The following is a 27,577-nucleotide window of genomic DNA, read 5'->3' on the forward strand; positions in this document are numbered from 1 at the left end:
AAAAAGAGGACCAGCTGATCACTCACTCAATGTACCTGTAGTTGCACGTTTTTGTTTATCTTCTGTTATCCTACAGGATCCTAGGCAGACGGAGCACTTGCACAACTCTTTGGACTCCTTGAGGAAATGCATCTCTATGCTTCACACGGCTATGGTCACCACTATCAAACACCGAACCAGTGAGCAGGCCCAAGCCGCCAAAACGTACATTCTAGACAGGGTGAAAAGCACTGTGAAAGACATTGTAACTACACTCGAGAGTTATTGCCGTAGAGGTGGTGTTGCCTTAGGTCCGTGTGGGTACTACATTGACAGGCGTGATGCTTTGATAAGGCTACTGGCCAGTTCTTCCTCCTCTTCCTCGATCAGTAATGTTGACAGCCTCTTAAGAGATCTTGTGTTCCACTGCATGGTGGTGGCCAACTCCTCACAAAGGGAGCTTCAGCACTGTGTGGTGGATCATTGCCGACATGTCCTACATCTCTGGTCAGAAATGTCCAGGCTTGTAAAGCTTCCAGAGAATCCTGATGATGATAACCTGAACCAGCATTTACAGAGTATCTGTTCTTCACTGATGCAGCAAATCCAGAATCTTGACAGTGCTATGATGACTGCAGTTCTCTATCAAGTTCTGGACATGTTTGTTACAGGGTCAAGTTCACTCGAAGATCTGGTGGTTATGGTTGGACAAGTCTTGGAGAATGATTCAGTTGAAGAGTTGCCGGTAGATCCAGTTTCTATCCGTGTATTGCTCATGGATCTTCTAACACAGGCTGATAGGATGATCCAGGTTGCAAGTTTCATCTCGGCTTTCGCCACGGATTCTAAGAGTCTAGAAAATGTGGAGAACTCAAGGGCCTGCCTCACGCGTCTGAAGGCTGAGATCGAACCTCTTGCACTGGAGTTGGATAAAGCCGGTTCAGACTTAGACAACTGCTTTGAGGCCGTGCAGAAACTTCACGATCTGTGTGAGAGATGGGAAGAGGAGACCGGTCAGCTGCAGGATGCTCTTTGTGACATTATCGATGTTAGAGAATTCACTAGCTTGGCAGTTCACGAGATGGCTAACGACCAGTGTGGATGCGACGCGGCGTATAAAGCCCAGAACCACAAACTGTTCAGAAAGCATGCTGAGGACCTTATCTCCCACACAAAACAGGTGGTTCACTCTGTTAGAAGACACGTAGACAAGAGTGACAACCCCATCTACCGCAATGGACTCCTAGTTCTGTTGAAACAGGTCGAAGCGACACAGGCCAAAGTGGTCGGATCTGTCAGAGACATGTGCTCTAGTTCCAGTCTTGATGTGAATGTATACTCTGTCTTTTCAGATCACGCATTTGTGGTGATCCAGCACTTTAGAGTGTTAAGAGAAGGGCTGGATGGACAGCAACATCCACACCTCCTCAGTCCACTGCGAGAGGCTGCACGCCAGAGCATAGTCTCATCCTCAGTCCAAGCAAACAATCAGGTTCAAGGATCAGCTATGGATCAGGAAATAAGAGACCTTGGCCTTCAGTTTCCTCTTCTAGATGTTTCAGAAAGGGATTCACCAGTTGAATATAAAGTTGAGTTCTCAGAAAAAGAAACTAGAGAGCCTATGATGGCAGACAAAGACTTCAATGATGATTTAAAGGGGCCAGCTGTTTCAGGTGAAGCGAATCCAATCCCAAAGCCTCTTGATTTCGACCTTTTGCCCCTCTTGTATAAGGTTGTGACTGTGACTAAAGAGAAAGATGTAACGGTCCTCAACAAAGCCTGTACAGGAGTTCTCAAGCTTTCAAATTGTTACGCTCAGGCTGCGAAAGAAGCTTCAACTATTGTTGATGCTGTCGATAGTCAGACATTGGATATCTTCAGATCAGAGTTAGTGGCCCTGACGCCTCAGTTAGTCCAGACAGCTCAGGAGACTGCGATGAGCTTAGCTATGAGCACGGACAGTCTCTACAAACACAGTACACTGTTCTCTGACCTGATCAACAACATCAGGAAAGTGCTCTTACCAACTGCTGGAACCTGGTACCATGCCGTTTATTCAATGTTTCAAGGTCGTCCACGAAACATGGCCGCCACTGCCATTTCTCAGGAACTCAGCAAAGTCATGAGTTTGTGTGCCGATGTGGTGCAGCTGTTGACGTCGTCTGATATAACGCCACCAAGTGACTGTCAGGAGAGCTTTACAGTTTTGCACAGCAAGCTGAACAAAGCCCATAACAACACAAGAGAGCTGACAGAACTTGCTAGCTCATCAACATCAGGTCAGGGAGATCAACTTGAGGGGCCATGTATTCTGTGGGCACTGTCAGTCCAAGTTTTACTGAATTCTTTGGATAAGATTTTAGGAACAAGGGAAACATTGATGAGACAGTTGACCCCTCAGAAAAGGTTGGCGGCCATGTCCGAGAACTCACTGCGAATCCAAGAGGCAGCGAGACTGACTAGGGTGAATTGTAAAAGCGCCTACAAAGTGAAAACGTTGACACAACTTCAGGAGGAATTAAAGACTCTCACTGAGGCATACTTACAGGTAGCTGAGGACCTCTGCATTGTATCTCTCTCAGGCATCCTCCAGTTTGCCAGGTCAGAAGTTCTACAAAGACAGCTTCTGATTAAAATGAGGGTGCTATCCGGCCACTTGAACAAAGCAAATAAGGACTATGTCACCGCAATTCAAAATATTGTAAACATTGCTTATAAGGCTTCCAAGCACCACAAAGATAACAAAACATCCAAGGAGGCCCAAGAAACATTTGAGACTGCTGCAGAGTTGCTTTTCGAGAACGCCAAAGCTGCTACCAAGAGGGTTGAAGACTGTTTCAACTACATTCGCAACCCTCGTGCTCGGATTAACCTGAGGTCCATCAACGATCATCTGTCCTTCCAGATCTCGGATATAGTGAGCCGAGCCAGGCTGGTAGTGGAGACCCACTGTATCTACGACACTCTCAGTCTGGAGATACAGATACAGTGCTGGTCGGCCAAGGCTCACTTTTTAGCCGAGGAAATCTATAAGGTGGATGGGCTAAGCCAGGAGGCTAAGGAACACGTTAAGGTAGAGTTAACTTAGCTTTTTGTTGTTTATATTTCCCTTGTTTTCATTATTTTAAAGAACACACTGTAACACTTTGAGATTGTTATACAAATAAAATAATGTTATAAAATGCATGTGTTATTATTATGAAGGTTGGTCTGCAGGGTGGAACACCAGGAGATTCCAAAGAAGGGATGACTGAGAGCAATCTTTCTCCTACTCTGAAGAAGCTTGATTACCAACCAGACATTGCACCCTGGCAGACAACCAATCCAGAGAATATAAATACCACAGAACAGAATTCCAGTATCTGTGGTGCAACGCTCAAATATGAACCTACGATGGCAACAAAACAGTATGTGAGTATTGAATAGCTGTTACTTTAAATATTTTAACTACATAGATACAAGATCATCTACTTTTGTATTGTACGGTATTTGTGCTTTTTCTGTTAGAATTATATTCACATTATATATAGTATATTTATATAGTTGAAGTCGGAAGTTTACATACACTTAGGTTGGAGTCATCAAAACTCGTTTTTCAACCACTCCACAAATTTCTTGTTAACAAACTATAGTTTTGGCAAGTCGGTTAGGACATCTACTTTGTGCATGACACAAGTCATTTTTTCCAGCAATTGTTTACAAACAGATTATTTCACTTATAATTCACTGTATCACAATTCCAGTGGGTCAGAGGTTTACATACACTAAGTTGACTGTGCCTTTAAACAGCTTGGAAAATTCCAGAAAATTATGTCATGGCTTTAGAAGCTTCTGATAGGCTAATTGACATCATTTGAGTCAATTGTAGGTGTACTTGTGGATGTATTTCAAGGCCTACCTTCAAACTCAGTGCTTCTTTGCTTGACATCATGGGAAAATCAAACGAAATCAGCCAAGGCCTCTGGAAAAAATTATTGTTCATTCTTGGGAGAAATTTCCAAACACCTGAAGGTACCACGTTCATCTGTACAAAAAATAGTACGCAAGTATAAACACCATAGGACCACACAGCCGGCATAATGCTCGGGAAGAAGAAGCGTTCTGTCTCCTAGAGATGAACGTACTTTGATGCGAAAAGTGCAAATCAATCCCAGAACAACAGCAAAGGACCTTGTGACGATGCTGGATGAAACAGGTACAAAAGTATCTATATCCACAGTGAAACGAATCCTATATCGACATAACCTGAAAGGCACCTCAGCAAGGAAGAAGCTACTGCTCCAAAACCACCATAAAAAAGCCAGGCTACGGTTTGCAACTGCACATGGGGACATAGATCGTGCTTTTTGGAGAAATGTCCTCTAGTCTGATGAAACAAAAATAGAACTGTTTGGCCATAATGATCATCGTTATGTTTGGAGGAAAAAGGGGGAGGCTTGCAAGCTAAAGAACACCATCCCAAACGTGAAGCACGAGGGTGGCAGCATCATGTTGTGGGGGTACTTTGCTGCAGAAGGGCATCATGAGGACGGAAAGTTAAGTTGATATATTGAGGCAACATCTCAAAACATAAGTCAGGAAGTTCAAGCTTGGTCACAAATGGGTCTTCCAAATGGACAATGACCCCAAGCATACTTCCAAAGTTGTGGCAAAATGGCTTAAGGACAACAAAGTCAAGGTATTGGAGTGGCCATCACAAAGCCCTGATCTCAATCCTATAGAAAATTTGTGGGCAGAACTGAAAAAGCATGTGCGAACAAGGAGGCCTACAAACCTGACTCAGTTCCACCAGCTCTTTCAGGAGGAATGGGCAAAAATTCACAAATTATTGTGGGAAGCTTGTGGAAGGCTACCTGAAACGTTTGACCCAAGTTAAACAATTTAAATCCTGACCCACTGGGAATGTGATGAAAGAAATAAAAGCTGAAATAAATCATTCTCTCTACTATTATTCTGACATTTCACATTCTTAAAATAAAGTGGTGATCCTAACTGACCTAAAACAGGGCATATTTACTAGGATTAAATGTCAGGAATTGTGAAAAACTGAGTTTGGCTAAGGTTTATGTAAACTTCTGACTTCAACTGTACATTATTATTATTATTATTGAAAATAAAAAACAGACCCTTTGCTATGAGACTCAAAATTGTGCTCAGGTGCATCCTGTTTCCATCATTGAGATGTTTCTACAACTTGATTGGAGTCCACCTGTGGTAAATTCAATTGATTGGACATGATTTTGAAAGGCACACACCTGTCTATTTTAGGTCCCACAGTTGATAGTGCATGTCAGAGCAAAAACCATGCCATGAGTTTGAATGAATTGTCGCAGAGCTCTGAGACAGGATTGTGTCGAGGCACAGATCTGGGGAAGAGTACCAAAAAATGTCTGCAGCATTGAAGGTCCCCAAGAACACAGTGGCCTCCATTATTCTTAAATGGAAGAAGTTTGGAACCATTAAGACTCTTCCTAGAGCTGGCCGCCAAGCCAAACTGATTAATCGGGGGAGAAGGGCCTTAGTCAGGGAGGTGACCCATGAACCCGATAGTCTCTCTGACAGAGCTGCATAGTTCCTCTGTGGAGATGGGAGAACCTTCCAGAAGGACAACCATCTTTGCAGCACTCCACCAATCATGCCTTTATGGTAGAGTAGCCAAACGGAAGCCACTCCTCAGTAAACAGAACATGACAGCCTGCTTGGACTTTGCCAAAAGACACCTCAAGGACTCTCCAACCATGAGAAACAAGGTTCTCTGGTCTGATGAAACCAAGATTGAACTCTTTGGCCTGAATACCAAGCGTCATGTCTGGAGGAAACCTGGCACCATCCCTACCGGTGAAGCATGGTGGTGGCAACATCATGCTGTGGGGGTGTTTGTCAGCAGCAGGGACTGGGAGACTAGTCAGGATCGAGGGAAAGATGAATGGAGCAAAGTACAGAGAGATCCTTGATGAAAACCTGCTCCAGAGCGTTCAGGAACTCCGACTGGGGCGAAGGTTCACCTTCCAACAGGACAACAACCCTAAGCACACAGCCAAGACAAAGCAGGAATGGCTTCGGGACAAGTCTCTGAATATCCGTGAGTGGCCCAGCCAGAGCCCGGACTTGAACCTGATTGAACATCTCTGGAGAGACCTGAAAATAGCTGTAGAGCGACGCTCCCCATCCAACCTGACAGAGCTTGAGAAGATCTGCAGAGAAGAATGGGAGAAACTCCCCAAATAAAGGTGTGCCAAGCTTATCGTGTCATACACAAGACTCAAGGCTGTAATCGCTGCCAAAAGTTATTCAACAAAGTACTGAGTAAATGGTTTGAGTTCTTCAGTTATATTTCAGTTTTCTATTTTTTTTATACATTTGCAAAAAATGCAACAAAAAAAAATTGCTATGTTATTATGGGGTATTGTGTGTAGATTGATGAGGGGGAAAAAACTATTTAATGAATTTTAGAGTAAGGATGTAAGGTAACAAAATGTGGAAAAAATAAAGGGTTCTGAATACTTTCCAAATGCACTGTATACATTCACATCTTCCTTTGCAGGATGCCCCAAGGTCTGCATTCTTCAGAGACACCCTATCCCTGACTTACCTCACCCCTTCCCTCACCTACACCACAATCACCCCATCTCTTACCTACACCGCCCTGTTCCTCAAACAAGAGACAGACAGGTGGGACGCTCGGGGCAACCGTATCGTTCAGGTAACCAGGGAGATTGCAGACCAGATCTACCACATGGCCCAGTACCTGAGGAGGAAAGGGCCCATACTGGTAATGGCAGTCAATCAATATTTGTATTTATTTTCACACACTCAATAGGTGCAGTGAAATGTGTGGTTTTTCAGGGTCAGCCATAGTAGTAAGGCGCCCCTGGAGCAAATTAGGGTTAAGTGCCTTGCTCAATGGCACGTCGACAGATTTATCACCTTGTCGGCTCAGATATTTCATCTTTCGGTTACTGGCCCACAGGCAAGGTGGTTTAATAGATTTATTTTCAATGTTGGAGATAAAAGACTCTAAAAACACCAAGAAATCAGCTCCAAGTGATTTTAATTTAACAAATCCATTCCCAAGTATTCCCAAACATAATAGAGAGACACGTGATCGTATATAAATGTAATCAAGGTTTGAAATTATTATGTTATAGTGAAATATTATATCTGTTTGGGCTTCTTGTAGTCAATTTGCAGTCTACAAATTATTTGTAACTATGCTCTAACTGTTAGGCTACCTGACACCAATAATCAATCTGTTTATTGTATTTAGTGCAGTCAGGACGAATTCTGAATGCCTGAATATTTGCTATTTATTTGTCCGTATTAAGCTTTTTCTTAAAAGTATATGGACAATCCTTCAAATGAATGGATTCATCTATTTCAGCCGCACCGTCATAGGGCGCCACCTTTCCAACAAGTCAGTTTTCACATTTCTGCCCTGCTAGAGCTGCCCCGGTCAATTGTAAGTGATGTTATTCTGAAATGTAAACGTCTAGGAGCAACAACGGCTCAGCTGCGAAGTGGTAGGCCACATAAGCTCACATAACGGGACTGCGGAGTGCTGAAGCATGTAGCGTGCAAAATTGTCTGTCCTCGGTTGCAACACTCACTATCGAGTTCCAAACTGCCTCTGGAAGCAACGTCAGCACAAGAACTGTTCGTCAGCAGTTTCATGAAATGGGTTTCCATGTCAGAGCAGCCGCACACAGGACTAAGATCACCATGCGCAAAGCCAAGAATTGGCTGGAGTGGTGTAAAGCTCGTTGCCATTGGACTCTGGAGCAGTGGAAACGTGTTCTCTGGATTGAGGAATCATGCTTCACCATCAGTCAGACGAATCTGGGTTTGGCAGATGCCAGGAGAACGCTACCTGGCCAAATGCATAGTGCCAACTGTGGAGGAGGAATAATGATCTGGGGCTGTGTATCATGGTTTGGGCTGGGCCCCTTAGTTCCAGTGAAGGGAAATCTTAACGTTGCAGCATACAATGCCATTCTAGATTATTCTGGCTTCCAACTTTGTGGCAACAGTTTGTGGAAGGTCCTTTCTTGTTTCATCATGACAATGCCCCCGTGCACAAAGAGGTCCATACAGAAATGGTTTGTCGAGATCGGTGTGGAAGAACTTGACTGACCTCAACCCCATCGAAACCTTTGGGATTAATTGGAACGTTGACTGTGAGCCAGGCCAAATCGCTCAACATCAGTGCCCAACCTCACTAATGCTCTTGTGGCTGAATGGAAGCAAATCCCCGCAGCAATGTTCCAACATCTAGTGGAAAGCCTTCACTGAAGAGTGGAGGCTGTTATAGCAGCAAAGGGGGGACCAACTCCATATTAATGCCCATGATTTTAGAATGTGTTTGACGAGCAAGTGTCAACAGACTTTTGGACATGTAGTGTTGATCTATATTACAGAGCAAAGAGATGTTTGTCAACACAGCAAAAGGCGTGGTCTCAAATTGCCAATACATCACCCACTTTGTGAGGGTCATATCAAACCACTGTCTGGACAAACTGTGTACTGCTGAACTGTCTCTCAGAGTGGAACAGATTCTCACCATCACCAACCAACTCACTATCATCTCCAGGTGAGCGATCAATCATTCAAACCAATCAATTCAATGTATTTATAAAACACATTTTACACTAGCAGATGTATTGCACTATAGACAACTTATGTAGACGTTACCTTCCCAACAAGAAACATTTTGCTTTATAGAATAGCAGTCAAAATACCTGAATATAATTTGTGGGAGTCCTTCAAGGGTCCATACTTGGTCCCTTCCTATTCTAATTTACATCAATGATCTTCACCTCGTTTCCAGTTCTGTATTTTTCATCCTGTTCACTGATAACAATAATGTATTTATATTATACAAACATCCACAGAATCCAATATCCTAAAGTAGATCAGAACTAATACAAGTTACAAACATCTATTTCTACAGTGTTAATGCATTGACCCCTGGAAGCAAGTCTTCAGATGAGATCCTTGTGAAGAATGCCCAGAACCTGCTTCAGATAGTTTTGCATGGGGTCAGAGCAGCAGAGACAGCCTGCATCAAGGTAATGACCACTACCGGGAGATGTACAGATTCACTGTGGGAGATGTATAAATTCCCTGCCCCATAAATGTATGGATTCCCTGGTAAACTGTTACATTTACAATTGATAGGGAATGCATATATTTCCTGGTAAATGTATAGATTTCCCGATTTTACACATTAACCATAACAGATAGCAATCTGCCAAACAGGGTTTGAAACAGCCAGAGCCTAACTCAGATGGGGTGGAGGCAGCAGCGCTCTGTTTCCAGTGGAAGAGGAACCTACAAATGCACCGAGCCCAGCAGAACTGTAATTCAGACACGGATGATCTTGGCCTGAGGAGAACCTCCCAGCACAGAGAATCCCCCAGCCTGGCCCCTCCTATTCACATACAGAAGCAGGGATTCAAGTGAACGTGTCAAACCCCATGGACTGGACACCAGGAACTACTTGTTGCTACCATGTAAACATATGGATCATGTCCACAGGACACACAACTTTGGGGAAATGTAATGAAATAACTTCCAGTGTCCAGCACTTTGTTCCTATGACAAACGTTTTGTGACCACATTTCTTAAATACTAGATATGTCAGCAAGCACATGATGTGCAATGCATTACACTTCATAGAAATGTTTGGCTGTAAAGGCTATTTTGAAAATAGCAAAAAGTTTAATATCAAATATTTTGGGCATCAGAGCAATCTTGAGGGAATCCTATTTGTGTCAGAAAAGGATGTTCATATGATAGGTAAGATATACAAAACTTGCAGAGATCCTATCCAACTGACAATCTCTGACTGATATTGGTACAAGATTGAGGGAATGTTGGAACATAACTAACGAAATTACAGTTAACAAAAATGTACGCTTAATCCAGTATAAACTAATGTTTTTAATTTATTACACGAGACAAAATTCACAAATTCTACAGCACAATGGCAGAGTCATGTCTTAAGTGTAAAACGAACAATGACTCAATAAATCATGCCTTCTGGGAGTACTATAAAGTCCCAAAGTTATCGGCAGAGTTAGAAAGTTGGCTGTCAGAAGTATTAGAATGGAAATGTACTTTTAATCTGTCTGCATATTTCAAGACATGGCATATGAGGGTGCAGTGAGATACCCGATGGGTTGGACGATATTTTTCTCGTCAATTATCTTGAAAAGACGTATAGTTACAAACTGGAAATCAACCAATCCTCCATCGTTAACACAATGGAAAAGTAAAATCCTTTATTATCTAAATGTTGAAAGTGCGTGGGTGATGGAGAGAAACAAAATGATGCAGTTTGAGGCCATGTGGCCTGGCGGAGAGTATTGCTGGAGAAGGGGGTGTGAGAGGGTCTAGGCAGGGGTGATGTTGTGGATGTTTGTGACTGCATATGGATGTTAAGTATTGGGGGAATAAAAGAGGAACATAAGTAATGTACATGTCCTTTGGCTATACATAAATACATCTCACAACATAAAGGAGGATGTCATGTATGGATTCTTTGTTTTGAAAGACACTGCTTAAAAAGGCATTTCAACATGATGAGCATCTTTGAGTTTGACCATTTAGACAATATCTGATCAACCATATTGACATTATAAAACAAAACAAACATGACATAACCCAGATTACACCATTCATAAAAAAACACTACGTTTATGATACGAAACAAGCCATTTAAAATGTGACCTAATAGCATATAATAAAAATAAATTCAATTCAGTCAATCTCAAATGTAGCACCATACATAATCACACAAAATGGACCAAATGAAACCCATGTTACACCCACTTTCAATATTCTCATTTCTTAACCACCATAGTGAGCATGGAACACAAATGTAAAAGTGTCTGTAAATAATATTAAAATATAAGATCAATAGGAAAAATAACTGAGATTCTAGGTTTACTTAGTGTTCTGGTATATAGGACTGTATTGTTTGTTTTTTAAATGTTTTTTTTTCTTCAAAAGGTGTAGACCTGGCCGAAAATACTGTACTGTTTCATAAAACAACCATTTTAATACAGTTCCTTAATATTACATATTTTGATATGAAAGTTAAACCCTTAATACTGTCCATATCTTAACTCCCTTTCAAAGACCAATAACATCCCTATAGACTTAAGATAGTTATACTGTACATAAACCAAGTCTTTGCACAGCCAGCATCTACCCTACTATCTATGCTGCCTTGACTGGTAGCCATATACTGTATAATAACATGATCAAATGTCTGTCTTGAAGCGACAGACAGGGACTATCTCTATCAATGTACAATACATTTAGTGACACGTGAGTCTATTCTCAACAGATCCTGAAGAACAGACAGTTTTATATACAGGTGAAATAAATATGTAAAGCTCAATAATAATGATACAAGTTTCTAATAAATGTACAGAACATACAGTATATTTTACTAGGTTGTCAATATATTTAGAAACATTGCAACACAGGAGTGTTTTTATATATTTCAAAATAGGGGTATTTACTGACTGAAAGGGGAGGCAGTGGGGTCGAAGGTCTTGAATACGTCTTTCAGCGGCCTATCGTCTTCTGTCTCCTCCTTCTCCTTTGCTTCCTCCACCTTCTCCTCCTCTTCTCCCTTCTCCTCCTCCTTCTCCTCCTGCTGCTTGGCCTCCTTCTCTACCTGTTTGACCTGTCTGGGGTCTGTGTAGGGGGGCCTGATCAGGCCTGCGAGGGCCTGGATGGGTAGGTGGTGGACCGCGGGGGCGGAGGATTTGACTGGGGAGCTGGGAGGCTCCGACCCTGACATTGTCACTGTAGGAGCAGAGGAGAGGGTAGGAGGCGGACGACTTTTGGACCCAGACCCATCCATGGCGCTCTCGGTACCGCCCTTGACATCCTGTGTGGATACAGACCCTCCAGATCGCTGGGTTGGCGAGAGCGAGGATGATGGTGGAGTGTTAGTGTTGTTTTCTCTCTTAGCTGGTAGTTTGAGGATCCCAGTCTTCCTCGGGGGCTCTGTCTCTTCCCGCTGGCCCTGCTGCGGTGCCTGGTTTCTGGGGTCATAAAGGCTGATGCCCCCTAGCAGGGTGGAGGTGGTGGGGCTCTCTAGCCCACCACCGGAGGAGGACAGGCGCCCTGGGGCGTACGGACACAGCTTCTCTGGCTTCTCAGCCTCAGGTTTAGATGGAGCTGGCGCCGGGGCTGAAAATGTTAACGTAGTGGTTTTGGAGGAAGAGGTTCCACTAGCACTGCTCCTCTGCAACCTGGGGTCTCCTCCAGCACCCCCACCTCCCCCACCACCTCTCTCCGTCTCCCTCAGGATAGGGAGCTTAGTGTCCACACTACCTGACCGACCTATCCGGGGGTCCACACCCAGGGCCTTGTGTTGCCTGGGATCCAACAACCTCTCTGTTGACCCCCTGGGCTCCAGTGTCCTGGAGGGGAGCCTGCCTAGTCCAACCCCCACACCCAGCACACCCTCCTTCAGACGGGCAGCGACCAGGCGAGGGTCCATGTGTGGAGGGGTGGTGGAGGTGGTTATGGTGGAGTGGTCAGGGGATAAAGTCCTGGTCCTATTGTTGGTTCGGTTCATCTGTGCGTCAGCGATGAGGGGAGGTAGAGGTAGATTGATGGAGTGCTCCTGTTTGGGCACCAGTGAGGGGATGAGATCCTCAGCTGACCAGACCACGGTTGAGGCATAGGCCGGGCGCTGTAACACAACGTCTACACGGATGTGGCTGAACTGCTGCAGCTGGCAGCGTGGGTCGCGGAGCATCACCCCTAAAAGTTAATTTCATCAACATTTTACGAAATATTGTTATGGACAAGAAAGTTTTATATTCTATTCTATTTCATTTCATTCACATGGCAGATGTCAGTAAGACATACTGATATCATACTGATATGTATGATGAATACAAATATAAAAAAAAGATTAAATACTAGGCTAGAAAACAACAACAGCAGCAGCATTCAAAAGAAAAATAGGCTTTAAAATATTCGAGATATACCTGGGCAGGAATCCAAAGGGATGAGAGCAGCCCGCTCTCTTAGCTCCCTCTCCCCATCCTCATCCTCCTCTCTGGCTGGAGCCTTATTGTGGTGGTGCTGCTGCTGGCGATGGTGGTGGAGCTCTGGTTTGAAGGAGTTGGGTGGCTCCAGGGGCCTCACCTTATTAGATTAGATTCAAACACTAATGTCATCAAAGAGGAGATTGGTTTTTCAGCATAAAAGCTCAATACAAAGTAACAACAACAGACATGCACCAGCATTAAACAGTAGGCTAGATATCGATACCTTCCTGGGGTCCCTGGCCTGTCTGGGGCCCCCGCTGGAGTCGGGCTCTTTCCTCATGTCTGGTGGTCTCTGGCGGGGGTCTGCTGCCTTCATACGGGGGTCGCTGGGTGGGGCCCGCTCCTTCTGGAGCCTGGGGTCTCCAGGGGCCAACTGGGGAACAGAGGGGTGTTTGATGGACTGTGGCCCCTGCTGGAGCTTCTCATTCTGTTTCTTCAGAGACTTAAGAATGGCCGTGACACAGTTCCCATCCTCGTCATCACTGGAGTACCAGTTAGTAGAGTCATCTGAAACGTGTAGAGTGGGGATCATCAACAAGATTCAGCCAGGGGACAATTCTTTCTTGAGTGGATGGTTGGGAGGCCAGAACATAATTACAAATCATTTGTAGACTGCAAATTAACCGCAAGAAGCCCAAACAGATATGTTTGACTAAAACATAACAATTTCAAACCTTGATTACATTTATATACGATCTTGTATCTCTCTATTATGTGTGGAAATACTTGGGAACAGATTTCTTAAATTAAAATAACTTGTTTATTGTCTTATATCCATTTATGAAAAAATAAATAAAACAAATAGTGGGGAGCCAAATAAAACCACCCGCCAGTTGGGGAACCCTGGTGTAGAGCATGTAAATTATGTTCATGACGATTATACAGTATAAGCATGATTTAAGTATTGCCAAGCAAGTGCATCCAAGCATACTGTGCAATATCTGTGAAATGTGTACCCTAGTTATTAAATAGTAATGTTTGGTGATGAGTACAAGACTGTTTCGCTTTGCTGTAAATAAATAATCCTTCACACTCACCTTTAGGGGTTTTGCCACCTTGTTCCTCAAAACCTTGTGGCTCACTGCCTTGCTGCTGCTGTAGGTGTAGGAGCAGGGCCTTCTGTACTGCAGGGGGTAGGCCCTGCATCTGGGACAGCATTTGGGAGTCAGCGCTCCCCTGCTGTTGGGAGGTGTTCTGACTGAAAGGCATACCCATGTCTAATGGAGAGGAGGTGGGGAGATATGAGGAGGAATATGCAGAGAGTGAGGTTTTAATTAATCAACATCTGTTAACACATCGAAAGAACTGGATAAAAAAAGGAAAGCTATAACAGAATAGAATATGGTCATTGCTTGGAGCTTGAATAATGAAATCCTTGACATAACAAATTGATGGCTATTATCTGCATTATCTGCTAATTCCTTACTATAAGAGACATTCATCCATGTATCATTGTAAGACCAACCTCCTTGGCCCATGGCCTGAGCCTGGTTCCTGAAGAAGTTGTTAAAGAACTCTGCAGGGTTTTGGCCCACGGCTCCCATGGTTTGGAACGGCAAGTTCATGTTCTGAAGCATCTGCATGGGGTCTGGGAATGGAGGGAACGGTGGAGGGGGCCTCTGGAGGTTCAAGTTCATATTTGGTCGGTGACCCAGGAAGGGTGGTGGCGGACCTGGAGGCAGGAATAAACAGCAAATTAATGAATCAAACTCTACAGGTGCATTGAGAGAACACAAAGTAAAGAGAAGAAAGCTAGTAAATACCTGGAGGTGGTGGCATGGGGAACCCATGGGGTGGTTGGTGTTGGGGGTGCTGTCCAGGGGGGTTCTGCTGTTGCTGCATTGGTGGCCCAGTGTGGGATGGATAGGGAGGAGAGGGACCCCCCATGGAGCCAGGGGGAGACCCCGGAGGGAGGACAGGGGGTGGGCCATTGGGTCCACTCTGCTGTATGTTGTCATCAGGACCCCCTCCACCAAACTCATCACCCTGAAACTGGCCTCCAGACTGACAGTTGAAGTTGGATCCACTGCAACCCCCAGAAATATGCATTAATTAATTCAGGGGATTTTTTTATAACAAATTTAATGGGATAATAAACACAGTGTACAAAACATTAAGAACACCTTCCTAATATTGAGTTGCACCCCCCCCCCCCCTAGAACAGCCTCAATACGTTGGGCAACAACTCTAGAAGGTGTCGAAAGTATTGCTGACCCATGTTGACTCCAATGCTTCCCACAGTTGTGTGAAGTTGGCTGGATGTCCTTTGGGTGGTGGACCACTCTTGATACACATGGGGAAACTGTTGAGCGTTAAAAACCCAACAGGGTTGCAGTTCTTGACACAAACCGGTGCGCCTGGCACCTACTACCATACCCCATTCAAAGGCACTTACAGTTTTGTCTTGCCCATTCACCCTCTGAATGGCACACATACACAGCCCATGTCTCAATTGTCTCAGCTATGAACAGTTTTCAGCTGTGCTAACATAATTGGGTTTTCTAATGATCAATTAGCCTTTTAAAATTATAAACTTGGATTAGCTAACAAAACGTGCCATTGGAACACAGGAGTGATGGTTGCTGATAATGGGCCTCTGTACGCCTATGTAGATAATCCATTAAAAATCAGCCGTTTCCAGCTACAATAGTAATTTACAAGATTAACAATGTCTACCCTTTATTTGTGATCAATTTGATGTTATTATAATGGACAAAAAAATATTATTTTCTTTCAAAAACAAAGACATTTCTAAGTGACCCCAAACTTTTGAACGGTAGTGGATATATTAAAGATAATATTATACACAGTTGAAGTCGGAAGTTTACCTGAGCCAAATACATTTAAATTCAGTTTCTCCACAATTCCTGACATTTAATCCTAGTTAAAAGGACCTGTTTTAGGTCAGTTAGGATCACCACTTTATTTTAAGAATGTGAAATGTCAGAATAATAGTAGAGAGAATGATTTATTTCAGCTTTTATTTCTTTCATCACATTCCCAGTGGGTCAGAAGTTCTCCAAAAAGTACGTTCTTTGTCCCCATGTGCAGCAAACCATAGTCTGGCTCTTTTATGGCGGTTTTGGAGCAGTGACTTCTTCCTTGCTGAGTGGCCTTTCAGGTTATGTCAATATGGGGCGGCAGGGTAGCCTAGTGGTTAGAGCATTGGACTAGTAACCGGAAGGTTGCAAGTTCAAATCCCCGAGCTGACAAGGTACAAATCTGTCGTTCTGCCCCTGAACAGGCAGTTAACCCACTGTTCCTAGCCCGTCATTGAAAATAAGAATTTGTTCTTAACTGACTTGCCTAGTTAAATACAATAAATATAGGATTTGTTTTTACTGTGGATATAGATATTTTTGCATCTTCACAAGGTTGCTGTTGTCCTGGGATTGATTTGCACTTTTTGCACAAAAGCACGTTAATCTCTAGGAGACTCCTTCCTGAGCGGTATGACGGCTGCGTGGTCCCGCTGTGTTTATAATTGCGTACTATTGTTTGTACAGATGAACGTGGTACCTTCAGGAAATTGCTCCCAAGGATGAACCAGACTTGACGAGGTCTACAATTTGTTTTCTGAAGTCTTGGCTGATTTCTTATGATTTTCCCATGATGTCAAACAACGAGGCACTGAGTTTGAAGATAGGCCTTGAAATACATCCACAGGTACACCTCCAATTGACTCAAATGATGTCAATTATCCTATCAAAAGCTTATAAAGCCATGACATCATTTTTTGGAATTTCACAAGCTGTTTAAAAGCACAGTCAGCTTAGTGTATGTAAACTTCTGACCCACTGGAATTGTGATACAGTGAATTATAAGTGAAATCATCTGTCTGTAAACAATTGTTGGAAAAATGACTTGTGTCATTCACAAAGTAGAAGTTCTTGCCAAAACTATAGTTTGTTAACAAGAAATTTGTGGAGTGGTTGAAAAATTACTTTTAATGTCTCCAACCTAAGTGTATGTAAACTTCTGACTTCAACTGTATAGCTGACAAATTGTGCAAAAAAACATTGACATTATACTGAAGATTATGTGAGCGCATGTAAGGTAAAAGTAAAGCTACCTTTGAGCGATCTTCTGAGCCAGGTCCACTGTAGGTTTCACCACAATCTCAAACAGAGAGGGGATCTTCTTTCCCCCGGAGTTCCCCCCACTGCTTCCCGCCTCCTGTGGGCTGGAGGGTCCAGGACCAGGGTTAGGACCTCCAGACCCAGGACCACCGGGACCCGGTGTGGGCAGCAGCCCCACCCCAGGAGGGGGTTTAGGCAGGGGGGCAATCCCCTGTTTCCTCAGGTCCTCCAACTCCATCTCATCTTCATGGGCGATCTCCTCCTCTGTGTTGATTATCTGAAGACAATACATAGGACACACAATGAAGCAAACAATCTGATGCAAAAGCTATACTCTTCACTGTATGGCTGTGGGTAAGGAACTAGTGAACTACTGTTCAGAATTTAGACTTTTGATAGATGATGCTATTAGATGTTACTATTTTGATCCACACACAATCACTAAGTTGTTTTAAAACGCAGACCGTTTAGACCGGGGGTAGGCAACCATGGTCCTGGAGGGCCACAGGCACTTCATGTTTTTCATTTAACCAACCTGGAAGACCAGGTGTGTTGAAATTAGGCAATCACTAAACTGATCAATTAGCTCAGTTGGTCTGGCGTGGTGCCTAGTTGGTACAAAATCCTGTAGTACCTGCTGCACTCCAGGAACAGGGTTGTCTAGTCCTGGTTTAGACACACAATATTTCAGTTTGTGGCGTTTATGATTATGATGTTTTTCTTACCTTATCAAGCAGGTCTTTGGTCACATCATTCAAAGGATCATGCGAGAATTTACAGTTGTCTCCCTGATAACACTTGGCTCCAGTATGAAAAAACTTACAGGGATATTCACGTACAGCCACGAGTCAAGGACAAGTATGGAGGAATAAATGTATTACAAATAAGTGTATTACAATTGTCTGTTTTTATGTGGTGAAGCCAAAGACACATTTTCACATTGTGTGGACAATAAAGTTTTTCTAATTCTACAGAATACATCAAAGTTTAAATCTGGACTCGAGACTCACATATTAGTAGACATATTACATTGCATATCAATATAGGACATCACTTATCTCACATACAATAAAACACACATATTACATAGTATTTTATGAAGAGAATCTCTAGCCTAGTCAATATCTGACGGCCATCTACTGACCCAATGAGTCATCATGACTAAACAGATGAGGGAAGTCAACTAATTCCTCTCATTTGAAGTTGATCAGATAAGCATGAACCCTCTAGAGTTAGAGTAATGGTTTCATTCCAGGGTTGGGGCCAATTCCAATCCATTGCTTATCAAAGAAGAATTGGAATTTCAGTTACCTTCATGAATGAACCTAATAAAAAATAGATTTGGCAATTCCACGCAACGACAGAAACAATTGCATAATATTTGTTGGTGATTCATATTGAAGGATATTGTGCATGTAGATGCAGTTGTCTCCTTTACTGCAGTATCCTTGGAGGTAGAATTTACACAGCTCCTTCTTCTTGTCTGGAGTAACCAGCTCATGTTCAAACTTACACTGGTCCCCCTGAAAGAGGGCGAATATGATGTGAGGCAGACAGAGATAGAATACAAGGCTGTTCTTTTTAAAGCAAATCAGCATACCAGCCTAAAAAGTACATTGATTTATTTTGCACTGTCATGATACTAACACAATATAGGCTTAAGCAGTTCATAGATACTTATAACAAGGCTTATAATTATGAGCGTGCCATAATGCATTATACCTGTAGACCTCCGGTAGTGTAACCAAAATTTCTGTTGTTGCATTCACCTCAGAGGTGCCGACTTGACTTAACTTGATGCAGTCCCTCTAGGAAGTATTTACCTTGATGCAGTCCCTCTAGGAAGTATTTACCTTGATACAGTCCCTCTAGGAAGTATTTACCTTGATACATCGTCCCTCTAGGAAGTATTTACCTTGATACATAGTCCCTCTAGGAAGTATTTACCTTGATACATAGTCCCTCTAGGAAGTATTTACCTTGATACATCGTCCCTCTAGGAAGTATTTACCTTGATACATCGTCCCTCTAGGAAGTATGCACCTTGATACATCGTCCCTCTAGGAAGTATTTACCTTGATACATCGTCCCTCTAGGAAGTATTTACCTTGATACATCGTCCCTCTAGGAAGTATTTACCTTGATACATCGTCCCTCTAGGAAGTATTTACCTTGATACATCGTCCCTCTAGGAAGTATTTACCTTGATACATCGTCCCTCTAGGAAGTATTTACCTTGATGCATCGTCCCTCTAGGAAGTATTTACCTTGATACATAGTCCCTCTAGGAAGTATTTACCTTGATACATCGTCCCTCTAGGAAGTATTTACCTTGATACATCGTCCCTCTAGGAAGTATTTACCTTGATACATCGTCCCTCTAGGAAGTATTTACCTTGATACATCGTCCCTCTAGGAAGTATTTACCTTGATACATCGTCCCTCTAGGAAGTATTTACCTTGATGCATCGTCCCTCTAGGAAGTATTTACCTTGATACATCGTAACTCTAGGAAGTATTTACCTTGATACATCGTCCCTCTAGGAAGTATTTACCTTGATACATCGTCCCTCTAGGAAGTATTTACCTTGATACATCGTCCCTCTAGGAAGTATTTACCTTGATACATCGTAACTCTAGGAAGTATTTACCTTGATACATCGTCCCTCTAGGAAGTATTTACCTTGATACATCGTAACTCTAGGAAGTATTTACCTTGATACATCGTCCCTCTAGGAAGTATTTACCTTGATACATCGTCCCTCTAGGAAGTATTTACCTTGATACATCGTCCCTCTAGGAAGTATTTTCCTTGATAAGAGTCCCTCTAGGAAGTATTTACCTTGATACATCGTCCCTCTAGGAAGTATTTATCTTGATACATCGTCCCTCTAGGAAGTATTTACCTTGATACATCGTCCCTCTAGGAAGTATTTATCTTGATACATCGTCCCTCTAGGAAGTATTTACCTTGATACATCGTCCCTCTAGGAAGTATTTACCTTGATGCAGTCCCTCTAGGAAGTATTTACCTTGATACATAGTCCCTCTAGGAAGTATTTACCTTGATACATCGTCCCTCTAGGAAGTATTTACCTTGATGCAGTCCCTCTAGGAAGTATTTACCTTGATACATCGTCCCTCTAGGAAGTATTTACCTTGATGCATCGTCCCTCCAGGAAGTATTTACCTTGATGCATCGTCCCTCCAGGAAGTATTTACCTTGATACATCGTCCCTCCAGGAAGTATTTACCTTGATGCATCGTCCCTCCAGGAAGTATTTACCTTGATGCATCGTCCCTCCAGGAAGTATTTACCTTGATACATCGTCCCTCTAGGAAGTATTTACCTTGATGCATCGTCCCTCCAGGAAGTATTTACCTTGATACATCGTAACTCTAGGAAGTATTTACCTTGATACATCGTCCCTCTAGGAAGTATTTACCTTGATACATCGTAACTCTAGGAAGTATTTACCTTGATACATCGTCCCTCTAGGAAGTATTTACCTTGATACATCGTCCCTCTAGGAAGTATTTACCTTGATGCAGTCCCTCTAGGAAGTATTTACCTTGATGCAGTCCCTCTAGGAAGTATTTACCTTGATACATCGTCCCTCTAGGAAGTATTTACCTTGATACATCGTCCCTCTAGGAAGTATTTACCTTGATACATCGTCCCTCTAGGAAGTATTTACCTTGATGCATCGTCCCTCTAGGAAGTATTTACCTTGATGCAGTCCCTCTAGGAAGTATTTACCTTGATGCAGTCCCTCTAGGAAGTATTTACCTTGATACATCGTCCCTCTAGGAAGTATTTACCTTGATACATCGTCCCTCTAGGAAGTATTTACCTTGATACATCGTCCCTCCAGGAAGTATTTACCTTGATGCATCGTCCCTCCAGGAAGTATTTACCTTGATGCATCGTCCCTCCAGGAAGTATTTACCTTGATGCATCGTCCCTCCAGGAAGTATTTACCTTGATGCATCGTCCCTCCAGGAAGTATTTACCTTGATGCATCGTCCCTCCAGGAAGTATTTACCTTGATGCATCGTCCCTCCAGGAAGTATTTACAGATGTATCTCCCGTTGTGTTCCACCGTGTGTTGGTTAATGAACTCCTTGGTCATAATGGGACGCTTCTTCTGAAAACCACCCGGAGGGCCCTTCCCACCACCCTCCTATGGATAAGACAAGCAAAGGGACAACATTGGTCTGAAGCAGACTGCAAAAAATATGGACGAAGCCATCAATGATGTCACCCTATTGTTTCCTATGGGAATGCTCAGTGGTGCATTTGATGACCAGGAAGTGTCATTACAGCATGTCGCCATCTTGCTACAGGGAGAGATTTTTGGAAACATTGCAGTTTGAGCTGCTCTAGGAAGTGATGTTGCAGGCTAGCTCAGTGCTGCCCCCTCTCATGGAGTATCTAAACTTGAAGGCCGACTGAGGTACTACAGGCCTCCATTAGCAACTAAATGATCCCTTTGTCTGTGTGTGATTTTAAAGTACCATACAAATCCCCATTTCGCCATTCACTATAATGGAGAGTCCTGTTTTCTAGAAACAATGCCTGCAGTAACGCAGATGGCCTTCAACTTGAAATCCACAATGCAAGTGGGCAGTCATTCTCCCCTGGTCTGAAGGTAACAGGTAGATTCGAACAATACTTTATTTTTATATAGAGAAATTATCTTTGCTCTGACATTTCTTCTATAAAATAAAAAACAAACACCAGGAGGGCCCTTACTTCCTTCTTATGGACAAGGTCACCAAAGGGACAAAATGGATTGGTCTGAACTCTAAACCAACTAAGGTACATTCTAACAATTCTATTGCTCCTTCTCAATTAGTCTTTTCTAGATTCCTCTCATCTTCTCTCCTCATCACCTTCTCAAACTGGATTGGAGAAGATCCAAGATCCTTCCCCTCTGACCTTCTTCTCCAATGCTTTTTGAAAAGGAGACGAGGAGAGAGGATGAAAGCAATTGAGGAAAGACATATTGGGAAATCGCCTGAATTGCAATTTACGCCATCTTTGTTCTTTACCTGCTTCATCCCCTCTCCGGCCTGCTCGGCCCCCCCGCCTCGCCCCCGGCCACGCCCCCAGTTCTTGTTGCCCTTCATCTGCTGCATCTGCTTCTTATTGTTCTTGTTGAGCATGTTGCCCCGCCCCCTTCCTCCCACTCCACCTCCTCTGCCCCGCCCCGCTGACCACCAACTGAAAAACACAACAACCATTAAAAGTCAGAACAACAGGATCTAATACATAGATCTTTGTAAAACATTTATGTAAGCTGCAATAAAATAAAAACCACATTTGTCAGAGGTGATATGAAAATCCAAAATGGACACACTTTACACTACTATAGCCACTAGACTGTTAACTTCGACAAACTTGAATATCATTCGACAAGACATTTCAACACAAAATCAACACAATTCACACAGGCCATACATACACTGCTGCTGTTGTTGTTTCTGCATGCCCTTCATGCCACCTCTCTTCATCTGGTCCTTGGAACCGCGTCCCCTGCCCAGGCCTTGGCTAGGAGATATAGAGTCTTTCCCCTGCCACATCTCCTCCTCATCATAATCACCCCCCTCTCCCTCATAGTCATACTTGTCTTCGCTGTAGTCGCTGTACTTGTCATAGTCACCACTACCACTCCTGTGTCGGCCTGCTGACCTCTCTGACCTCTGTGGGTTGCCATGGCCACCACTTGATGGATCACACCCATGCTGGAGGAGTCAGTCAGAAGAGATGACAATGTTGTTATTGAAAAGGTATTATATATGGTAAAAATGCTTGTTTATGCATGCCTATAGGCCCTGCGATAGACTAGTGTCCTGTCCAATCACAAGCTGCCTCCTGATAGGCTGCTGCCCTATGGGCTGTTCTGGCTCGGACAAGGCTTACTTGTCCATTCTCACTTACTTAATTATACATGCCTATAAATACTTTAAATATATGTCACAAAAATATAAATGCAAAATTTTAAAGATTTTACTCAGTTACAGTTGAAATCAGTCAACTGAAATAAATGAATTAGGCCCTAATCTATGGATTTCATACGACCAACCACTGGAGAGCCAGGCCCAGCCAATCAGAATGAGGTTTTCCCCACAAAAGTTCCACCCTTCAATGCTTATGTTTATAAATTCATATAATTGTTCTAAATGCTTATAAATTGTAATACATATAAATGTTACCAAACAATGAAATATTTACCTGAGCTGACTGGCTATCATAGTCACCACCACGGTGTGACCTGTCTTGGTTCTTCTTGTTCTTGGGCCTGTCTCTCTCTGGTCTCTCCAGGGAAGACTCATAGCTGTCAGAACTGGAGCTACTGGAGGGGGAATGATGCTGGGAGAGAGGAGAGCAAAATACTTAGGATGGTATTATGACTTAATTCACATTTTCTGTCTCCCACTGAAAATAATGAATGACGTAAACAAATGTTTGAGTTGTAAGTGCTTATCTCAACTGAATCGGGTCCATAGAGAAAAACTGAGGAAGTAGAAAATATCTAAATAAATTGATTTGTAGGTCTGAAGGTCAATTAAGTCAAATCAAAAACCTGAAGGTCTACAAAATCAAAAGCAGTGCTTTACATGCTGAATTGAAGAATTTTGCAGACCGAACATATTTGTGATTGTAATTTTTGGAGGACTCTACTTTAACGATGCCAGGTGTTGATTTCATGATGCTGGTCTTACTTTCCGACTGTCACGTCTCCTTCTCTTTGACCTCCTCTTCTCTCTTGTTTTTTTGTATCTTTTTCTGGAGTGCCTGTGTGTCTTGTCTTCTTTCTCTATGTCTTTTTCCTTTTCTTTCTCATTTTCTTTGACTTTCTCTTCCTTTTCTTCATTCACTTCTTTGACTTCTTCTTTGCTCTCCTCTTCAATCCCAATCCCTTCATCATCTATTTCTCCATCTTCCAATTCACCATCCTCTCTTTAAACAGAACATAACATGTCAATATCAATTTAGAGAATCAAAAAGTGGACAGGAAACCAAATAGGCCATTTTCAATCTCAGTAAACTGCTGTGTCAAAATCAACTTTTCTATCAAACTGAAATTACACTTTTAGAGACATATAAGAAGAAATTGCTTGAATGAACTTCAGTGTTCTACAGAATTAGAAACAACTGTGTTTTTGTCAATAAATCACTAGAAATATCCAATTTTGTATTATTTGGTGAGAATCCCATCAACCCTCTAGCACCCTATTCTATGGGCCAAATACACATATGAAGCATTTGTGATTTTAACATTGAGGTAAACAAATGTTGTGATTTTGATATATAGGTTAACAAATGTTGTGATTTTAACATTCCGGTAAACAAATGTGATTTTGACATGTAGGTAAACAAGTGTTGTGATTTTAGCATTCAGGTAAAACAAATGTTGTGTCTTTGACATGTAGGTAAATAAATGTTGTGATTTTAACATTTGGGTAAAGAAATGTTGTGACTAACATTCCGGTTAAACTAAAGAGGTGGGGTGAGTTTGACAGCGCAAATTTGATGTGTTCAGGCAAATTGTGATAATTCACACAGTTCATGTACTGTAAGTCAGGGCATAAATGTATTCTCGGGGTAAAGGGACAGTAGTAGAAACAGGGGTCTATGTAATTAACACGTACTAAGCTGCAATTTAATATCAAACAACTTGTGCTGATAAAGGAATAGTTATGGGATATGAATGAGCTGGTTGGGGCATGTAATAGCTTTCTTTGTTGAAGATGTGCATGCTGGATGTTTTGCAATGGGGAAAGGTGACAATATATGAACTGCTACATGTTCATGTAATGACCGTAGAGTTCAGATTGGTTGGTGATGGGCCTTAGTATAAAGTGGATGCATTTCAAAAGATGGGAAACACTGGCAATTGAAATAAACAACATATACATTCCTGTTGATAAATATCATGCTTATTCATGCATATCTCCACCAATAATTGTGTTACTTGTTGATGTGAAACCAGAAATTCACACAGGTCATTCCATACCAGGTGCATCACCCATATTTTTAAAGTGAGGTCCTAAATATGCTAATTGCCTACCTGTACTGATTTGGTTACTATTCCGGTTTGGGCATTTCTACTGAAATCAAGTCAAACTTTTTTTTATATATATATCAGAAGTGGCCATTTCTTTTTATATTTCATATATAATGTAGTTCCCACAAACTTAAAACTAATGCTGCATTAAAAGCATCCTTCTTTTTTTCCCCAGTGGTGCAAGCTAAACATCTAACAACACTGGCAAATAGATCATATTAAAGGGGCTTCTAATGATTGTGAGAGGGTGTGGGAGTTATCGACATCATCAACTGACAGAGACAGTCATTCAACACTGGCATTACAGCACAGCAGAGGCAGATTCTCATTCACAATTCTCTCAGCAATTTGTGTGGTGTTCGATAGGGGGTGGTAAAGAAGCGCATCATGACTGGGGCGGGGCTAAGGCTATTACATCGTCGACATTTACATAACCCCTACAGAATGCAACAATATGATATGACCATGATAACTAACCAAACCCATCCCATATCCTCACTCAGTCAATGATACAGTGGAACATTGATGCGATGTCGCTATGCTTCCAAATGGGTGTTTCGTGATGGGAATTCTGTTTTGGACAGCGGGATAATGTTACTAGTACCTCGCTATAACGCATGCATGAAATAATCATATGTGAAAAGGCCCGACTTCAACAACGGAGCGTTGTCTGAGTCATTCGAATACAAATTCGGCTCATAATACAACAGTAACACAAGCATGTTGTTGAGACGCACAGATGAGTGGGTAAAGAAGATATAATTCCAGACAGATAAGAATGTTACTCGACCTTTCCTCCTCTGCAAGCTCAGAGTCTGTCATGTTTTTGTCAAGAACAACAACGGGGGTTGGGGGACTGGAGACCAGGCTCACAGAAGCCATGGACGGTAGGTGGAAACAACAACGGTTGGAAATGCCTTTCTCCTTTCGAAACAAGACTGAGTTGTTGTAGGCTATTCAGTCTGAGGCCGTTGGTGTTGGGTTGTGTCGTGAGAAATGCTGGTAGATTTCATGGAGACTGGAAAAAACTCACGGTAACCGTTACAAGTCTCAAACAGAGACAGGCAACAGATATTCTTTCTCCTCTCTCATTTCAATGACGTATTAACCCAGCAAGCACAGCTTGATACCCCGCTTTGTTATTATCATCCCGCCGGTTGACTGCTGCCATGGTATCGAGATATTGGAGACGGAGGCAGAAACACACAGATTTGTAACAATTTTCGTTGGTTTCAGCATCTTCATCGTCATAGGACATTGCGCCCGAAACATGTTCTCAAAATGGCTTCTCGGAAACCGAAGAACATCCTATTTTTTTTATGTATTCTTCCACGTATAATGTCCTATCAGAGACAAGGTACAACAAAACACTACAAAGTAATTGGTCCAAATATTTTTGCGGGATCTTTTGCTATACCCATTGGCCTAAAAATGTGTCAATTTTTTTTTTGCACCTGGTGCAAGAATAAAGGGTATAAGGCTCGCTAGAGAAGTTAACAATGTCGTTGTCAGCGGACTGATTTGTAAAATTGACATTCTTGTTTTCTGTATTTCTCACAGATCATAATCTTTTGCCTTATAAATTGTATGGAATAAAATTGTATGGAATAAAATCAATAACGACCTTTATGCTGTTATATATATATATATATATATATATATATATATATATATATATATATATATATATATATATATATATATATATATATATATATATATATATATATATATGTGTGCGTGTGTATGTGTGTGTGTGTCAGAGAGAGAGAGAGAGAGAGAAACAGCGAGCTTAGCCTTGCTATTGAGAGAGGCCGCCATAGGCAGACCTGGCTCTCAAGAGAAGGTAGGCTATGTGTACACGTCCCACAAAATGAGGTGGAAACAGCGCTGCACTTCCTAACCTGCCAACTGTATGACCATATTAGATACCCATATTGCCCTCAGATTACACAGACCCACAAATAGATTCGTGACCTGATGCCACAAGAAAAGGAAACCAGTGAAGGACAAACACCATTGTAAATACAACTCGTATTTAGGCCGTGTGTCAATTCCAGGTAAATTCGCGCACAATAAAGATTGTTCCAAGTACCGCCAGCGTGTGTCGCTTCAACCCAAATAATGAATCAAAGTGATCACAAACAGACTTAAGCCCTGTTTCACTCAGCTTCTATAATCAATATTATGTTGTTCGATCAAAACCGTTTGCCATGTTTCTGGGGGATAACAAAAACAATAATTGATCTGAATGGATAGCCTATGCGTTATTGTGAAGAAGGCTAATATGTCTGCTATGATGCGAGTCTACCTGCTCCATCGCATTGATGTTTCCCACGAATTCATGTAACCGGGGCACAGGGGG

At 42.4% G+C, this 27,577-nt stretch overlaps 2 protein-coding genes across 2 annotated transcripts; one reads left to right on the forward strand and one right to left on the reverse strand.

Annotated features, from left to right (window-relative positions):
* Nucleotides 1-7,280: 7,280 nt before the first annotated feature.
* On the forward strand, nucleotides 7,281-9,824 carry LOC135523513 (vinculin-like). The gene is made up of 3 exons (XM_064950256.1): nucleotides 7,281-8,566; nucleotides 8,927-9,044; nucleotides 9,235-9,824. Exons 1-3 carry the CDS (start codon nucleotides 8,403-8,405, stop codon nucleotides 9,436-9,438), a joined length of 486 nt encoding a protein of 161 aa, XP_064806328.1. The 5' UTR covers nucleotides 7,281-8,402; the 3' UTR covers nucleotides 9,439-9,824.
* Nucleotides 9,825-10,237: 413 nt separating this feature from the next.
* On the reverse strand, nucleotides 10,238-26,498 carry LOC135523514 (zinc finger CCCH domain-containing protein 6). Its single transcript, XM_064950257.1, has 15 exons — nucleotides 26,003-26,498; nucleotides 23,867-24,104; nucleotides 23,376-23,513; nucleotides 22,606-22,885; nucleotides 22,193-22,353; nucleotides 21,184-21,321; nucleotides 18,546-18,660; nucleotides 17,863-17,972; nucleotides 17,131-17,414; nucleotides 14,822-15,084; nucleotides 14,524-14,730; nucleotides 14,096-14,275; nucleotides 13,282-13,565; nucleotides 12,996-13,155; nucleotides 10,238-12,765 (listed from the first exon to the last, which is right to left on the reverse strand). The coding sequence occupies exons 1-15, from the start codon at nucleotides 26,092-26,094 to the stop codon at nucleotides 11,504-11,506; spliced, it is 3,912 nt and encodes a 1,303-aa protein (XP_064806329.1). The 5' UTR covers nucleotides 26,095-26,498; the 3' UTR covers nucleotides 10,238-11,503.
* Between the last annotated feature and the right edge of the window lie 1,079 nt (nucleotides 26,499-27,577).

This window comes from Oncorhynchus masou, chromosome 31, assembly GCF_036934945.1.
Source record: "Oncorhynchus masou masou isolate Uvic2021 chromosome 31, UVic_Omas_1.1, whole genome shotgun sequence".
Taxonomy (NCBI): domain Eukaryota; kingdom Metazoa; phylum Chordata; class Actinopteri; order Salmoniformes; family Salmonidae; genus Oncorhynchus; species Oncorhynchus masou.